Source organism: Salmo salar, chromosome ssa10 (assembly GCF_905237065.1).
Source record: "Salmo salar chromosome ssa10, Ssal_v3.1, whole genome shotgun sequence".
Lineage (NCBI taxonomy): Eukaryota > Metazoa > Chordata > Actinopteri > Salmoniformes > Salmonidae > Salmo > Salmo salar.
In genome coordinates this window covers 22,925,278-22,940,512 of record NC_059451.1, presented here as the reverse complement: position 1 = coordinate 22,940,512, position 15,235 = coordinate 22,925,278, and the positions used below count along the sequence as shown (strand labels likewise).

At 41.9% G+C, this 15,235-nt stretch overlaps 1 protein-coding gene and 1 non-coding gene across 5 annotated transcripts in view; one reads left to right on the top strand and one right to left on the bottom strand.

Moving 5' to 3' along the window:
- The window catches only part of LOC106613798 (transducin-like enhancer protein 1), a 39,374-nt gene extending 31,874 nt beyond the window's left edge, over window positions 1-7,500 (bottom strand). For 2 of the 4 annotated variants that reach the window (XM_014216416.2, XM_014216417.2), the window contains exon 1: window positions 6,931-7,499. In XM_014216416.2, the coding sequence (XP_014071891.1) occupies window positions 6,931-6,954 (24 nt within the window). In that variant the 5' untranslated portion in view covers window positions 6,955-7,499. Of the gene's footprint in view, window positions 1-6,930 lie in introns of all 4 variants that reach the window. The other 2 variants (XM_014216418.2, XM_014216419.2) reach the window with 2 other exon arrangements.
- A 5,256-nt stretch (window positions 7,501-12,756) lies between these two features.
- On the top strand, window positions 12,757-12,828 carry trnaq-uug (transfer RNA glutamine (anticodon UUG)). Its single transcript has one exon. It is a non-coding gene; the product is annotated as a tRNA-Gln (tRNA).
- Window positions 12,829-15,235: the final 2,407 nt, after the last annotated feature.

The following is a 15,235-nucleotide window of genomic DNA, read 5'->3' as shown; positions in this document are numbered from 1 at the left end:
AAGGTGTGATAGGCGGTGCAGTTGTGCGTGTCTGATGGCAGTGCGTTCTAGACATGGGAAGCTCTCAGAGAAAGCAGATTGTATAGTTCCCTTAAGGAAAAGCACCTTTAGTCGGTCACCTCTCATGGCAGACCTTGTGGATCTGCTGCCATGGGTATGGGTTTTCAGTTTAACAAATGTACTAAGTGGAGGGGAGCTAGGCCCTTTAGGATCTTGAATACAAGACATGCGTCAGTGTATTCAAGATCTTTCTGAGGAAGTAACAGTGATGATGGCTATTGGGCTTCCTATCAAGCACTTTGAGAGCCTGTTTGTACACAGACTGAATGGGTTTTAAGTTGTACAGCAAACTTGGGCCCAACTAGTCAAGCAATATGTTAAGTGGGGGAGTATCATATATTTGAAGTAGATTTGCTACCTCTGTAGTCAAACAATTTCGTTAATAATTGGAAATTAGCTAGGTTGAATTTGGTTATTTGAGTTACCTTTTTCATCTGCTTTTTAAAAAGGAGGTTGGAATCAAGTATGATGCCAAGGTACTTAAAATCAGATACACTACATTCCTAAAGAAAATAATGTATTTTTTACTCCATACAGTTTCCCCATGACACCCAAAAGTACTTGTTACATTTTGAAAACTTAGCAGGATAGGAAAATGGTCCAATTTACACACTTACCAAGAGAACCAGACTGGTCATCCCTACTGCCTCTGATCTGGCGGACTCATTAAACACACATGCTTAGTTTGGAGTTTGCCCCCTGGCTATCAGTAAAAAAAATAATAACGATGGATTCTGGATTGCTTAATATGAGGAATTTGAAATTTGTACTTTTACTTTTGATACTTAAGTATATTTTAGCAATTACATTTACTTTTGATACTTACGTATATTTAAAACAAAATACTTTTAGACTTTTACTCAAGTAGTATTTTACTGAGTGACTTTCACTTGAGTCATTTTCAATTAAGGTATCTTTACTTTTACTCAAGTATGACAATTGGGTACTTTTTCCACCACTGTTATTATGTCAATATTTACACATGAAGGCATTTCCAGCGCATAATTCGTTGGACAAAAAAAGATCCCACCATTTCGAACGAACAAATTGTCTGTCCGCATTTGTAAAATTGTACCGAAACTTCCTGTTTCCATCACAGCCGGCGTGATACGGTATGACTTTACGTGCATAAAAACTGTGGATGTAAACGTGGTAGTAAACACACAATGTGGCTGAAAGAATTACAGTTTTGGGTAATTAATTAGGGGTATTACCTTGGCCTCATAGGTAGCCAGGTAGTAGCTTGACTATATTATAAGTATTCTTCCTGATGATTCCACATAAGGTGACTGAAGTAAAGAAGCAAGCCTTCCTGTCTGTCCTATATTAAGCACAGCAGTCTTCCACCCACTCTCCTACAGCAGAGGAACTGTAAACCAGTCTAGCCAATGAACCAGCCTGCTAATTACACTGTGCTTTCCCACAGAGCAGATCATTACGAGTAAACACCCACCATGCTCCCATTCTGCTGGACCACTGCCTGCCTGCCTGTCTGTCTCTGGGGACACAGTAGTGGGAAGGAAGGCATGAAAGACCTAACCTAACCCAGTCCACCAGCTGAGAACCATAGCAGGGAAGCAGCCCCCCACCCCCCACCACTCAAGCGTCCCCGAGGGACTAAACATAACAACCGTGAAACATGGCAATTTATTGTCCTCGCAGAACGCGTTTGAAGTTCAAGCCTCATATCAAATTATTCAAATATGATTGTCAACAACAAACCAGTTATTTGCATTTTAAAGCACCTCACTGGCAGAGTGACACATAAGCGCGCACACTCACAATTGATCCCAACCTCCAGCATCTCTCTGCTCTGCTGTCGACGTGAGTGAGTGAGAGAAATGCCCCAGTAATCTCTATCACTTCTTCTCTCAGGTAGGGGAGGGCTGCTAGGCACCCGTTTCATTAGCGCCACACATCTTTCTTCTTCTTCTTCTCTTTCCCCCCCCCTTCTCTCGCCTCCTGAAATCTCGTTATTCAAATTTCCCTGCTGTCATAGTTCATTAGCGCTGCAGAACAGTTTGGTTGTCAGCTGTGTAAATTGCTGTAGGTGCCTTCCTTCATTAGGTAGCCCACCCACAGCCTGTTTGTTCCTTCCATGGCCCAGACTTAAACTCCACACTTCCAGAACTGGTGTAAACCTAGCCCAGAAACCTTTCCATTGCCCTTTCTCTCTCGTGCAGGATAATTGTTGGCTGTGACTGGCAGGCAGGCGGCCGTCTAATCGATAGCTGAGCTCCTCTCAAGGACAACACTGGAAATAAAGAGCTAAAGCAAGCTGGGTTACAGGAAGTGCCGCACTCACGCTGGGTCTGTGGGGGCGAGGCATCCCTCCCTCTGTCCTTCTGCCTGCCTCTGTGCTTTCCACAGCCCTTTCCTCTCAGCCCTTCCCTCCCCAGCCCAGCCCTGCTGAAGCGGATCCTTCCAGAATCAGCCCAGTGGGAGTCCTAGATCAATCAGGGCCTGATGGGAAAGCAGGAGGATCTGCTGACTGGGCCAACAGAACTCCAAGAGCCTGCTGGCATATTTACTGGACCTCAGAGGATGAGGGGGGGGGGGGGATACATGTACATAAAGACTGATTATGAAGTGCAATGCCACGATAACAGAATGACTCCAATATTTCACTTGTAAAACCATAGATTGCAAAGTTAAACAAACCATACAACTCAACACACAATGACTACTTTTAAATATTTCCAAATAAAATTTCCAAACACAAGCCCCCTTGCAGTCAAAATGCTGTTTTCCTGTGTTTTGTTAAATATTTTACAACAGCTGATGAAACCAACAATGTAAAAGTGTGAAAGAATTTGCTAATTTTTATTTTCTGATAGTTGCTGTTTGAAAATAGAATCTACACAGCAGGTTTGTATGGGCGGGAGTTTCAGCTTGCCTGGTGACATCACCAGGTGGTACATTTAAGCAATAAGACCCAAGGAGCTGTGGTATATGGCCAATATACCATGGCTAAGGGCTTTTATTTACGCACGATGCAACGCCTGGACACAGCCCTTAGCCGTGGTATATTGGCCATATATCACATCCCCGAGGTGCCTTATTGCTATTATAAACTGGTTACCAACATAATTAGAGCAGTAAAAATAAATATTTTGTCATACTGTGGTATACGGTCTGATATGCCACAGCTGTCAGCCAATCAGCATTCAGGGCTCGAACCTCCCAGTTTATAAATGGTCAATAGACCAATAACAAAGAGTTCCAAACCTATCTGGCAATAACAGCTAGTTTTCCCCTCCCCACTCAGACCACTCCCAGACAGTCCTAGTGAAATTCTTGCTTGAGAAACATTTTCTTTTGCAAAAAAAAGCTATTGTTATAGAGTTCAGTACAATAGAGTAAAGTTCAGTACAGTACAGGGGGAGGTGTGGCGGACAAGCAACCCTAGTTGCTAGGGAGGATAAGAAGGGGTGAAAAACATGGTTTTCCTGGTTGGGGGGATTGGATGGAGACATGTTGGATGGGTGGGGTTGGTGGAATGGATGGAGACATGTTGGATGGGTGGGGTTGGGGGAATGGATAGAGACATGTTGGATGGGTGGGGTTGGGGGAATGGATAGAGACATGTTGGATGGGTGGGGTTGGGGGAATGGATAGAGACATGTTGGATGGGTGGGGTTGGGGGAATGGATGGAGACATGTTGGATGGGTGGGGTTGGGGGAATGGATAGAGACATGTTGGATGGGTGGGGTTGGGGGAATGGATGGAGACATGTTGGATGGGTGGGGTTGGGGGAATGGATGGAGACATGTTGGATGGGTGGGGTTGGGGGGAATGGATGGAGACATGTTGGATGGGTGGGGTTGGGGGAATGGATAGAGACATGTTGGATGGGTGGGGTTGGGGGAATGGATAGAGACATGTTGGATGGGTGGGGTTGGGGGAATGGATAGAGACATGTTGGATGGGTGGGGTTGGGGGAATGGATAGAGACATGTTGGATGGGTGGGGTTGGGGGAATGGATGGAGACATGTTGGATGGGTGGGGTTGGGGGAATGGGGTGGAAGGTTGGGGGTGGAGGCTCACTTATTTTCTTTCTTTACATACTACACGTTACCTTTTGGTAAAATAAATACACAAGTTTTTTTGGTAACAGAATGACTTTACACCAGGCAATATTTCTTAAAACTTACACAAGGCAAATAATTTGTGCAAAGCTAAATATAAAAATTGTTGATAGTGGTCTTCACTACAACATTTCTAACACCTTAAGTTTTTTTCTCATCGGCCCCATGTGTTTTTTCTAAGACCCCTTTTCCATCTGTTTGAGCAGAAATCAAAGCAATGCTCATGACATTTTTGGGGATGGAAAATGGTTGAAAAGGGTATATATACACTTTTCCCAACAATATACTCAGCTTTCATTTGACACCAACTGTATGTGCTCCTATGAACTTCACAAGTTGGTGCTCATGGGTCCTTTTACATGGACATGCCCTGGTGCTCATGGGTCATTTTACATGGAAATGCCCCAAAGCACTATTAGGGAGCTTCGAAGCTGGTGGAGGTGATGATGGTTTTTTAGATTTCAAATCCTCAGGAGGCCAGATTTCCTCTCCTGTGACTGAGTGACAGGTCTCTTAATCATTAGGTGTGATGGTAGATCATCTACACTCTACAGCCTGACCTATGTAGTGGAGCATTGACCTAGCTGTGTTTCATTAAGTGATCTGACCTAAAGGGAACTGGATGCTAAGCATTGAGGACAGCAGTGCTGATAACTCTACTACTAGTCCACATTATGCTGATTTCCAGGAACTGCAAGGCGGAGCTGGTCACCAGTGTCAGACTACACTAAGCAGTCTGCCCACCACAGCGAAGGTTATCAAATCAATGGCTCACTGCTATGTAACCAAATGAGGAAGAATGTTTCAGACTTCTGCATCTCAGGTGTTTACCTAAAGATCAATTGAACTTCATTCATGGCTTCCCTCAGACAAAAGATGGTTTTGAGACGTTTTTTAAAAACGACAAGACCGAATGCACATTTCAGGCTATATATTCTGTCACGTCATCAAATCACATTGTACTGGTCACATACACATATTTAGCAGATGTTATTGCGGGTGTAGCGAAATACACCCACTACCATGCGTTCCACATAACAAGAAACTCGAGAAACAATCATCCATAAAATGACTATATAGTTTCCCTGGGACTTCCAAAACAGGCCTTAATGGAAGCCAATGACTTTGGAGCGACAAGCTTTCACAGTGTTTCAAGTCTGTTGTGGTTGAACTGAAACCGAACGCATGCTTTCTCTCCCCCTCCAGGATGCATAACCATACATTTGAGCTGTGGTTGGTAGCTAGCTTCCCGGGGGATGTATTGTGGACTGCGGAGTTGGTGGATGAAAGGGATTGGAACCACAGCCCCACGTTCTGTTGAGTTCTCTCCCTCTAGTCAGTCAGCTGCACAGCTGGCTGGGCTGGGGGAAACACAAGGTCTGTGTAGATCTGTTCTGTTAGGGTACTATGGGCATGGTATGGAGAGAAAACAGAATCTGGAGAGGTACAATTTCCTTTCAGGAGGCAGCGGAAAAGAGTTCCAATCAAAATGACTTGTAGAATTCATTTGAACCCACTTCAACTACTATCAAACGTACAAGGTTTCATTGATTAGAAATGGTGTTAAGGGAAAAGGTAAGAACTTCCCCTGATAATGTCGGGTCCTAGCCACAGCCTACATGTGTTCTAAGGACAATGGTGCCCCATCAACCTCTGCCCTTCACCTTGCCTCTGACCATTGACCATGGTGTCATACTTAGCAGCTTAATCTCCATCCCTAGGAGCACATGAATGTGAAAGCACTTTCCCTCAGGGTGGAGTATATGGTTGCATGAGGGAGGGACAAGGGTTACTCGGTTTTCAAATAGGAGCTTTTTTGATAGGCTACTTTATATGAATGGCATGTACAGTGTTTTTGCCCTCCTGCCTGTTGACATTTTGTATTGATTCCACAGAACTGGTACATCTAAAACACTATTTTACACAATGTGACATGGGCTGAGTTTATAGCACAAATATTTAGTTAACAATTCAAAGTCAATTCAGATTGCAGTTCCTAATAATGGGTGTCCAGGCCTCATTTATAGACTGCCAGATACTTGTGTTCAAATCAAACAATCAAAAGCAAATACATCAGCAATGAGATGAATGCAAGAGAGAAAAACTAATTCTTGAAAACAATGCGTGACACTTTACTGGGGTAGGTCATTAGTAAGTGTCAATAGCCCAAGCCTATAGCTGACTCACCTCTCAAATAGATTGCTGAGTGTGGAAAGGACAAACAAACCTAGACAAGTACGGTATAGCTTTTGGGATAACTCGTGGTAGAATGGTCTAATTTGACACTTGAAAGTTAATACCAAGAACAGGAGACCAGAATTCGCACACAAGGAGGTTCACAAAATGCTTGTTTTGAGAATTGCCAAATTCTGACAGAATAAATCCCCTCTGCTTAGTGTAGATAATAACAGACCCATATTTGACCTATGTCGGATTCAGTTTACACCCCCCATCTTTCAAATGTTAAACGTAGATTGACTAAGGGTTTACAATACTGCAGCATGTGTTACTTTTTGACAAACATGCCCACAAAGGAATTCCGGATACAAATAGCATGGACACAATGACAAAGAGATACAATGTAACAATCCCTCATGTAGTAAGTTTATGGCACGGCACCTCTGTATGCATTCTTACTCAAGTTGATTCACTGTTTTCAAATAAACTCTCTTCAATAGACAAATAAGGGTTTAATAAGAATTTCTGGATCGCTGTGGCTTTATAGAATAGCTGGAAGAAAGCAATTACCGAATGTTACATGTTAATATTAGCCTACTTACCGGGGGTCGATTTTGAGGAAACATTTTGGGCGCCGATTGATGCTTTTTTAAATCTTCTTCCTCTTATTGGCAAAAATATTCGGACAAAAATTGAGAAAACTGTATATTGTCGATTTCAGAGACGCATTTGGCCTGGTTTCAGAGGCGGTAATGACTAATGGGTCTCGGCTTGCTCACTCACTCACTCCTTGCTCAAGACTCCCTTTGTTCTGGTCGATCTCCAACCCACAGAAAAAGAACACTCGATGTAGTAAAGATGCACCCGGTCCACGACTAGATGTTTAGAGTCCTCGTGACTACGCACTTCGAAAGAGTAGAATTTCACCTTCTCTTCAAGTAAATGGTCCCCTCCCCGGTGTATTCTCACCGTCTAGAATAAAGAGAAAATGTGGCTATATTATGTGGCTTCCGAGACGGAAACCACCACATTCAATGCAGTCTCTTTTGTCTCGTTGGTTGCTCTATACTAGCCTACTCCTTTCGCTTTGCTTCCCTCACTCCCTCCTTTTCTGATCCTCGCCTGATCTTCAATGGGACATAGCTATGAGTTGTTTTCTTGAGAGAGAAACATTTGTTGAGACAGAATGATAAGGGGGAATATTTCTATCCTGTTGATCAAGCCAGCCTACGACTGGATCCAAGGTTTAGCCTTTCTTTCCTTATTTATGAACAGCATCAAGTCTACCTAGTCTAATGACAGATGAATCCTAAACATTTTAAGGCCAAAACTGTTTTTTTTTTTAGAGCTAAACCATTTCTGACCAGTGCTCTTGTATAAATAGTCGAATGATATTAGTAAAATAAACATCCTTGTTAATTTTCTCATCATAATTTTCTCAAATCTGTTAATTCGTGTAGCCATATAATTGAACCCCCCTTTGTATTGTATTTTTGGGTAATTTGAGACTCCTATATTAACAATGCTATTATTTTATATACAGTACCTGTAAAATGTTCAATAGAAAGAGGGGGTGCAATGGAATTGTTCAATGATTGAATAAAATCTCCACGTGGGGCTCGACACATCCACAATCAACACTGATGCAAGTAACCAATGAGTATTGAGAATACCCACGTGGGTACACTGACCGTTTGTTGATTGGAGGATTCTGCCATCATAGTGCTCCAAACGTCAATCAAGTACACAGAAACGGCTGAGAGGACAATTTAACCCTTTAGAGTATTAGAAGTGATAGTGATGAATAAAGCAGAGTTGTTGGGTAGACCTACAGTATTCAAATACCTTATTTCCTCTCCCACAAATCGTCTGTCGTTGCACAAATCTTTAATGTTGCATAATATATCTATATTTGTATTCACGCTGAATAGAAAAAAAAAGGTTGGCAGCCCCTATGAGAATATTATATTCAAGATCTAGGTCATGTTCATTTATGGACATCTCAAATAAACAATGAACATAAGTAAAGAGCATTCCACCTCACAAACAAAGGTATTGAAAGGAAGCAGCTACTCATCTTGGCTTAAAGCAACATTAAGGCAGTTATATACAATTCAAAATATTACATGACATTACATTTCATAACACTTTTCACGACACATTAAGTGTGTTACCTCAGGCCACTACTCTGCTATCACATATCTACAATACAAAATCTATGTGTACTTCTGTGTAGAGTGCGTGTCTTATCATGGATATGTGTGTCTGTGCCTGTGTGTTTGTCTCTTCACAGTCCCTGTGTATTTTTATCTGTTTTTTAAAATATGATTCTACTGCTTGCATCAGTTACCTGATGTGGAATAGAATTCCACATAGCCATGGCTCTATGTAGTACTGTGTGCCTCCCATAGTATGTTCTTGTCTTGAGGATTGTGAAGAGACCTTTGGTGGCATGTCTTGTGGGGTATGCATAGGTGTCCGAGCTGTGTGCTAGTAGTTTAAACAGACACCTCGGTGCATTCAGCATGTCAACACTTCTTACAAAAACAAGTAGTGATGAAGTTAATCTGTCCTCCACTTTGAGCCATGAGAGATTTACATGCATATTATTAATGCTAGTACTCCGTGTACATTTAAGGGCCAGCCGTGCTGCCCTGTTCTGAGCCAATTGTAATTTTCCGAGGTCCCTCTTTGTGGCACCTGACCACACAACTGAACAGTAGTCCAGATGTGACAAAACTAGAGCCTGTAGGACCTGCCTTGTTGATAGTGTTGTTAAAAAGGCAGAGCAGCGCTTTATTATGGACAGACTTCTCCCCATCTTAGCTACTGTTGTATCAACGTGTTTTCACCATGACAGTTTACAATCCAGGGTTACTCCAAGCAGTTTTAGTCACCTCAACTTGCTCAATTTCCACATGATTTATTACAAGATTTAGTTGAGGTTTAGGGTTTAGTGAATGGCTACAGCAGGAGACCTATAGCCTGTATACTGATAAGCTTTCATAGGCCTAAGAAATTTAAACAGATTTTAATCTTACATTATAAGATTTCACTGTGCATTGTTTGTTCCTTCAAAACTATTCTTTAAAAGAGGAAAAATCCTAGAGACATTTATTGGTATTCTGGTGGCAGGACCCCTTTAGCAGGCCTCATAATTAGAGAGACAGATATTGAAAAAGCAATTTTCTGACAGTGGAAATCACAACCTGCCAGAGGTGGAAAATACAGAAAGAGAGAGAGAGAGAGAGAGAGAGAGAGAGAGAGAGAGAGAGAGAGAGAGAGAGAGAGAGAGAGAGAGAGAGAGAGAGAGAGAGAGAGAGAGAGAGAGAGAGAGAATTAGGGATGAAGGACAGCAGGGGGGATGCTAAGAAAGACGAGCCAGTGGGAGAGTTAGAGATTGAATGAAAGAGAGTGTGCAAGGCTGGTAGAAAAAAAGAGAGTGAAAAAGGGAGAGAAAGAGAGGGAGGGTGGGAGAGAGATATTTTATTGCAATTTTTTCCCCCATGAATTTTAATGCAGCTTGTTGGTCTCCCTCCCAGGGTCTAGGATCACATTTATTAGAAAAAAAGTCATGAGGAATGCAATGTATTGCAGGCTGCTGCTTGGAGATGCTTCATGTAGGAGGTGAGTGGGTAGGACGGGCAACAGCGTGTATAGGTAGTTGTTTCGTTCTGGGGGAGGCATAATAATAGATGATAGAATGTGATAAGTGAAGGACATACATTATTGCTATTGGCAGGTCAGCCCAGGGAGGGATGATACTGACTGGGGTCTGATTGAGGCCTGCAGGTCCCAGTGCACTGTGGTCACTAAAGCACACTCCTCCTTTCACATGTCCTCAGTCCTCAGTCACCACCCCATCGTTATGGAAGAAGCTCTTTTGTTTTTAGGAAAATGTCCTGTTGAAAAGATACGGGCTATACAATCAACTCAACTGCACTGTTTTGATATTAAACACACACACACACACACACACACACACACACACACACACACACACACACACACACACACACACACACACACACACACACACACACACACACACACACACACACACACACACACACACACACACCTGTCTTCAAGCAATAGAAACTGCCTGCAGCATCCTTGTAAAACTGCATTTGGCAGGGTTTGTACTCAACATTAAAAGCAAGGCAAACTACTACTAAACTACAAATATCAGCAGCCAAAAGAACACCAAGAGGGAGTGGTTGTGTTTGAGGAATTGTGAAGATGCAACAACCAGTTTTTTGTCTGCAAAAACACACATAAAATGACCTACAGATGCTGTGAAATATATTGGCACCCTTGCACTTCACAATGGACTGCAATGGAGCAGAATGTTCTGCTTTTTATTTTCAAATGGATGAATGACCATTTTACCCTGTAGGCACATGCAACTTGCCACAGTTTAGATAAATTACACAGTAAACGGGAATCATTGCCTCCAACCAAATTATTTCAAATGATTTATAATTTAGTCCAGGTGATTTTTTACTTTGAAGTGTTTTGATTGAATTATAGTTTGTCCTGTGCAGTTGTAAATAAAAACAAATACAGGTGTAAACACCAACAGTTTTTTAAATTTCAACTTATTTTAGAAGAAATAGTGAATTATGCAAGGGTACCAATATATTTGACTGCATCTGTAGCTCACAGTTAAATAAAGGTTAAATGTAAAAGCTCATATCATGTTTTCAACATCGAACTAGTCTGTTTTTGTACATCTCTCTCAAATTAATACAAATTATAAAATGAGATATCATATTGAACCAATGGGTGCTGGGTACCCAATGCCCACCACCCCTCCCTCTCCTATATTAGGGCAGCATGGGGATGGCTCCTGCCCAGCATGGGGGTGAGTGACAGAGAGACAAGGCCACAGTGTTGTTGTGAGTCTCCCCCCAGCAGACAAGCCTGGTGTCAGCACAGAGACAGCACAGTGATTTATCGGTCTCTCCTCCCCTGGGAACCTGCCCCCCTCCTGCCATTCCCTCCATCCCTCCCATCCCCCCTCCTCTCTCTCCTCCTGACCTCTGGGGGGAAAGAAGGGGTAATTACCCACATCAGTAGCCACACACACACACACACACACACACACACACACACACACACACACACACACACAGACACACGTTCATGCACTCATTAACACAAAACACACACAAACTCACAAAACACACACACACCTGACACAGACTCGGGCACATTAACACCCGCAGGCATGTGTATCTGGGATCTTAGGAATTCCACTGCTCTCCTTTCATGTTGCAATCCCCACTCAACAGTCCCTCACATTCCTGATGCAGTATGATGCTGTACTGTACGTACATACTACACTACCAATTGAAACAGTAAACCACATCCGCATCAATGACTTAGTTACATAAAGTCTAATGGTATGTAAGAGTGATAGAATGTTGGCTTTTTAAATATACTTGTTCATTGTTCTTTGTTGATGCGAACACAAACAGAAGGCATTGCTCAACCAAAAACAACCTACACATTTTGTCTTTGGAATAAACCATGTGTCACTACAAAAATACGATTCCCTTAGTTTAACAACACAATATTTATGTAATATGACTATGAACATGCAGGCCTATTACGATCTATGAAGTGGTCATTGTCAATATCTGGCATACTGTATTGCTCTCTTTGATGGCAATATTCTCAGTTTCTCTTGTTCTCTGTATGAACAAGATAACAGTGTATTTTTTCACATTGTACCTTAATACAGTCCAGTGCGAAACAGTACCTTGGCATGAGCAATTCATATTGCATTCTAACACACTCTGCAGGAGGAGGATACATTGACTTGCAAATGACATCAGCTTCACCCTGCTCTGTCATTCATTACACATGGTATTAGGCTTAGAGTGCGACCTGTTCTTTTCACACACCTAGAAAAACTTTTTATGGCCATTCCCACCAATTATGGTTTTAGGCTTATATTTGTCAAACAAATTGAAATGGCCATTGACATACAGTATCTCTTTATCTATGCACTTTATATAGGCTACATTTAATATGTATTTTGTCTACTAGCTACAGTAACAAGCAGATTAAAACACATTTTAAGATATAACATTTCATTGCATTACCATTTGTCAAAGCTCCCAAATCATTCTGTTTTCACCTTGGACACATGGGCTTTCTTTGAAAGGAAGTCTGTCTTTGATGATGAGCACAGGTTGCCGCCTCCCGTTCATTTGTGGTATTGCAATTGCATTCAAATGGTGATTAAATGATTTGTCTGCTACCAGACACCGGTAAATATTGGTTGGCTGGGTCTGACTATGGGATAAGCAAATATAATCATCCGAAATAGAATTTTACATCTATATCATATCCACATTTAATCAACACTGTCATCGATCATGTTTATATTTCTGAATTTCAATAGACATGCGCAGCAAGGTTCTATGGTGTAATGGTTAGCACTCTGGACTTTGAATCCAGCGATCCGAGTTCAAATCTCGGTAGAACCTTATTTTATGGAAAACGGCAACTTTGAATTTCCATCTGACGTTAAATATTATTAGTAGGCTAAACCATTGTTTATAATAATGTCCAGTTAGTAGATATCAGTTTGGTGTATGGAACACTATACAAAACACTGAATTATTTGATTGCTTGTTTTATATCTATAAAGTATTATTTGTGATGTATAGAACCAAAGTATAAAAGCAAATTAAGTACACCAGCACAAGTTTTCAAATCCATGCAAAAAGCAGAACACCCATTCATTATAATATGATTAATACTGCAGTTATAAAGGTTTCCCACAAGGAGACAGTATATTACAGCTGATAGAGGATAGTCTTCATTAGGCACAGGGCTTTGTTCACGGTCATCATACACACAGCAGTGAATGTGAGAATGAATGAGCGAGATAAATAAATAATGTACTCCCAGCAGTAACCCTATCCTTAGCCCTAACCCTAGCTTCATTCCACCGTCCTGGGTCAACCCTAACCCGCAATCCTAACCTTAGAATGGCGCTGGAATGTATAGCGGCTGTTTTACGGGATCCTGACCAATTCTGTTATTTTTTGCGCTGATCGTAACTTTTTTTGTACATATTGTTTTCGCCATCGTTTCCTATGACTGAAAATAGTTTCTGGACATCAGAACAGTGATCACTCAACTCAATTTGGATGAAGATTTGTATCTCAACAAGTCGTGGGCCTAATCCCCGACACTCGGAAGAGAAAGAGACGGCGCTATAGAGGCCGACGTGCAGGCACCCTGATGAAACTACGGTGGCGAGGAAATAAACCGCTTCCATCCTCTGTTCTATTTGCAAATATACAATCACTGGAGAACGAACTGGACTCTGTTCAAGACTATCCAATCAACAGGACCTGAAGAACTGAAATATCCTATGTTTCTCGGAAACTTGGCTGAACAAGGACATGGATAATATACAACTAGGGTGGTTTTGCTATGCATCGGCAGGACAGAATGGCAGCCTCCGGTAAGCTCAAGGAGGTTGGTGTGTGTCTCTTTGTTAACAACAGCTGGTGCTCGATCTCTAATATTAAGGAAGTCTCGAGGTTCTGCTCGCCTGAGTTAGAATACCTCATGGTAAGCTGTGTTGACCATACTATTTGTCAAGAGAGATTTCATCTATATTTTTCGTAGCTGTCTATTTACCACCACAAATCGATGCTTGTACTAAGACCACACTCAACAAGCTGTATAAGGCCATAAGTGAACCAAAAATTTTTCAACCAGAGGCAGCGCTCCTAGGGGTTTTAATGCAGGAAATCCATTTTACCTCATTTCTACCAGCATGTCACCGGTGAAAAAACTCTAGATCACCTTTACTTCACACACAGAGATGCATACAAAGCTCTCCCTCATATAGGACCATAACTCTATCCTCCTGATTCCTGCTTACAAGCAAAAACTAACACAGGAAGTAACTGGAATATGTTCCGGGACTCATCCGATGTCATTGAGGAGTTTACCACATCAGTCACCAGCTTCATCAATAACTGCATCGATGACCTCATCCAGACAGTGATCGTATGCCCATATCCCAACCAGAAGCCATGGATTTACAGGCAACATTCACATTGACCTAAAGGCTAGAGCTGCCACTTTCAAGGAGCGGGACACTAACCTGGACACTTATAAAAATCACAATACGCCCTAAGATGAACTATGAAACAGGCAAAGCATCAATACAGAACTAAGATCGAATCCTACTACACCAGCTTTGACGCTCATCGGATGTGGCAGGGCTTGCAAACGATCATAGATTAAATCAAATCAAATTTTATTGGTCACATACATGTGTTAAGCAGATGTTATTGCGGGTGTAGCGAAATGCTTGTATTTCTAGCTTCAGTAGTGCAGTAATATCTAACAAGTAATATCTACCAATTTCACAACAATACACACAAATTTAAAGTAAAGGAATGGAATTAAGAATATATAAATATTTGGACGAGCAAAGTCAAAGCGGCATAGACTAAGAAACAGCTGAATAGAATAGAATACAGTATATACATATGAAATGAGTAATGCAAAATATTTGAACATTATTAAAGTGACTAGTGTTCCATTGTTAATGTGGCCAGTGATTTGAAGTCTGTGTATATAGGGCAGCAGGCTTTATTGTGCTAGAGATGGCTATTTAACAGTCTGATGGCCTTGAGATAGAAGCTGTTTTCATTCTTTCGGTCCCAGCTTTGATGCACCTGTACTGACCTTGCCTTCTGAATGATAGCGGGTTGAACAGGCACTGGCTCGGGTGGTTGTTGTCCTTGATGATCTTTTTGGCCTTCCTGTGACATCAGGGGCTGTAGGTGTCCTGGAGGGCAGGTAGTTTGCCCCCGGTGATGTGACCGCACCACCCTCTGGAGAGCCCTGTGATTGCGGGCGGTG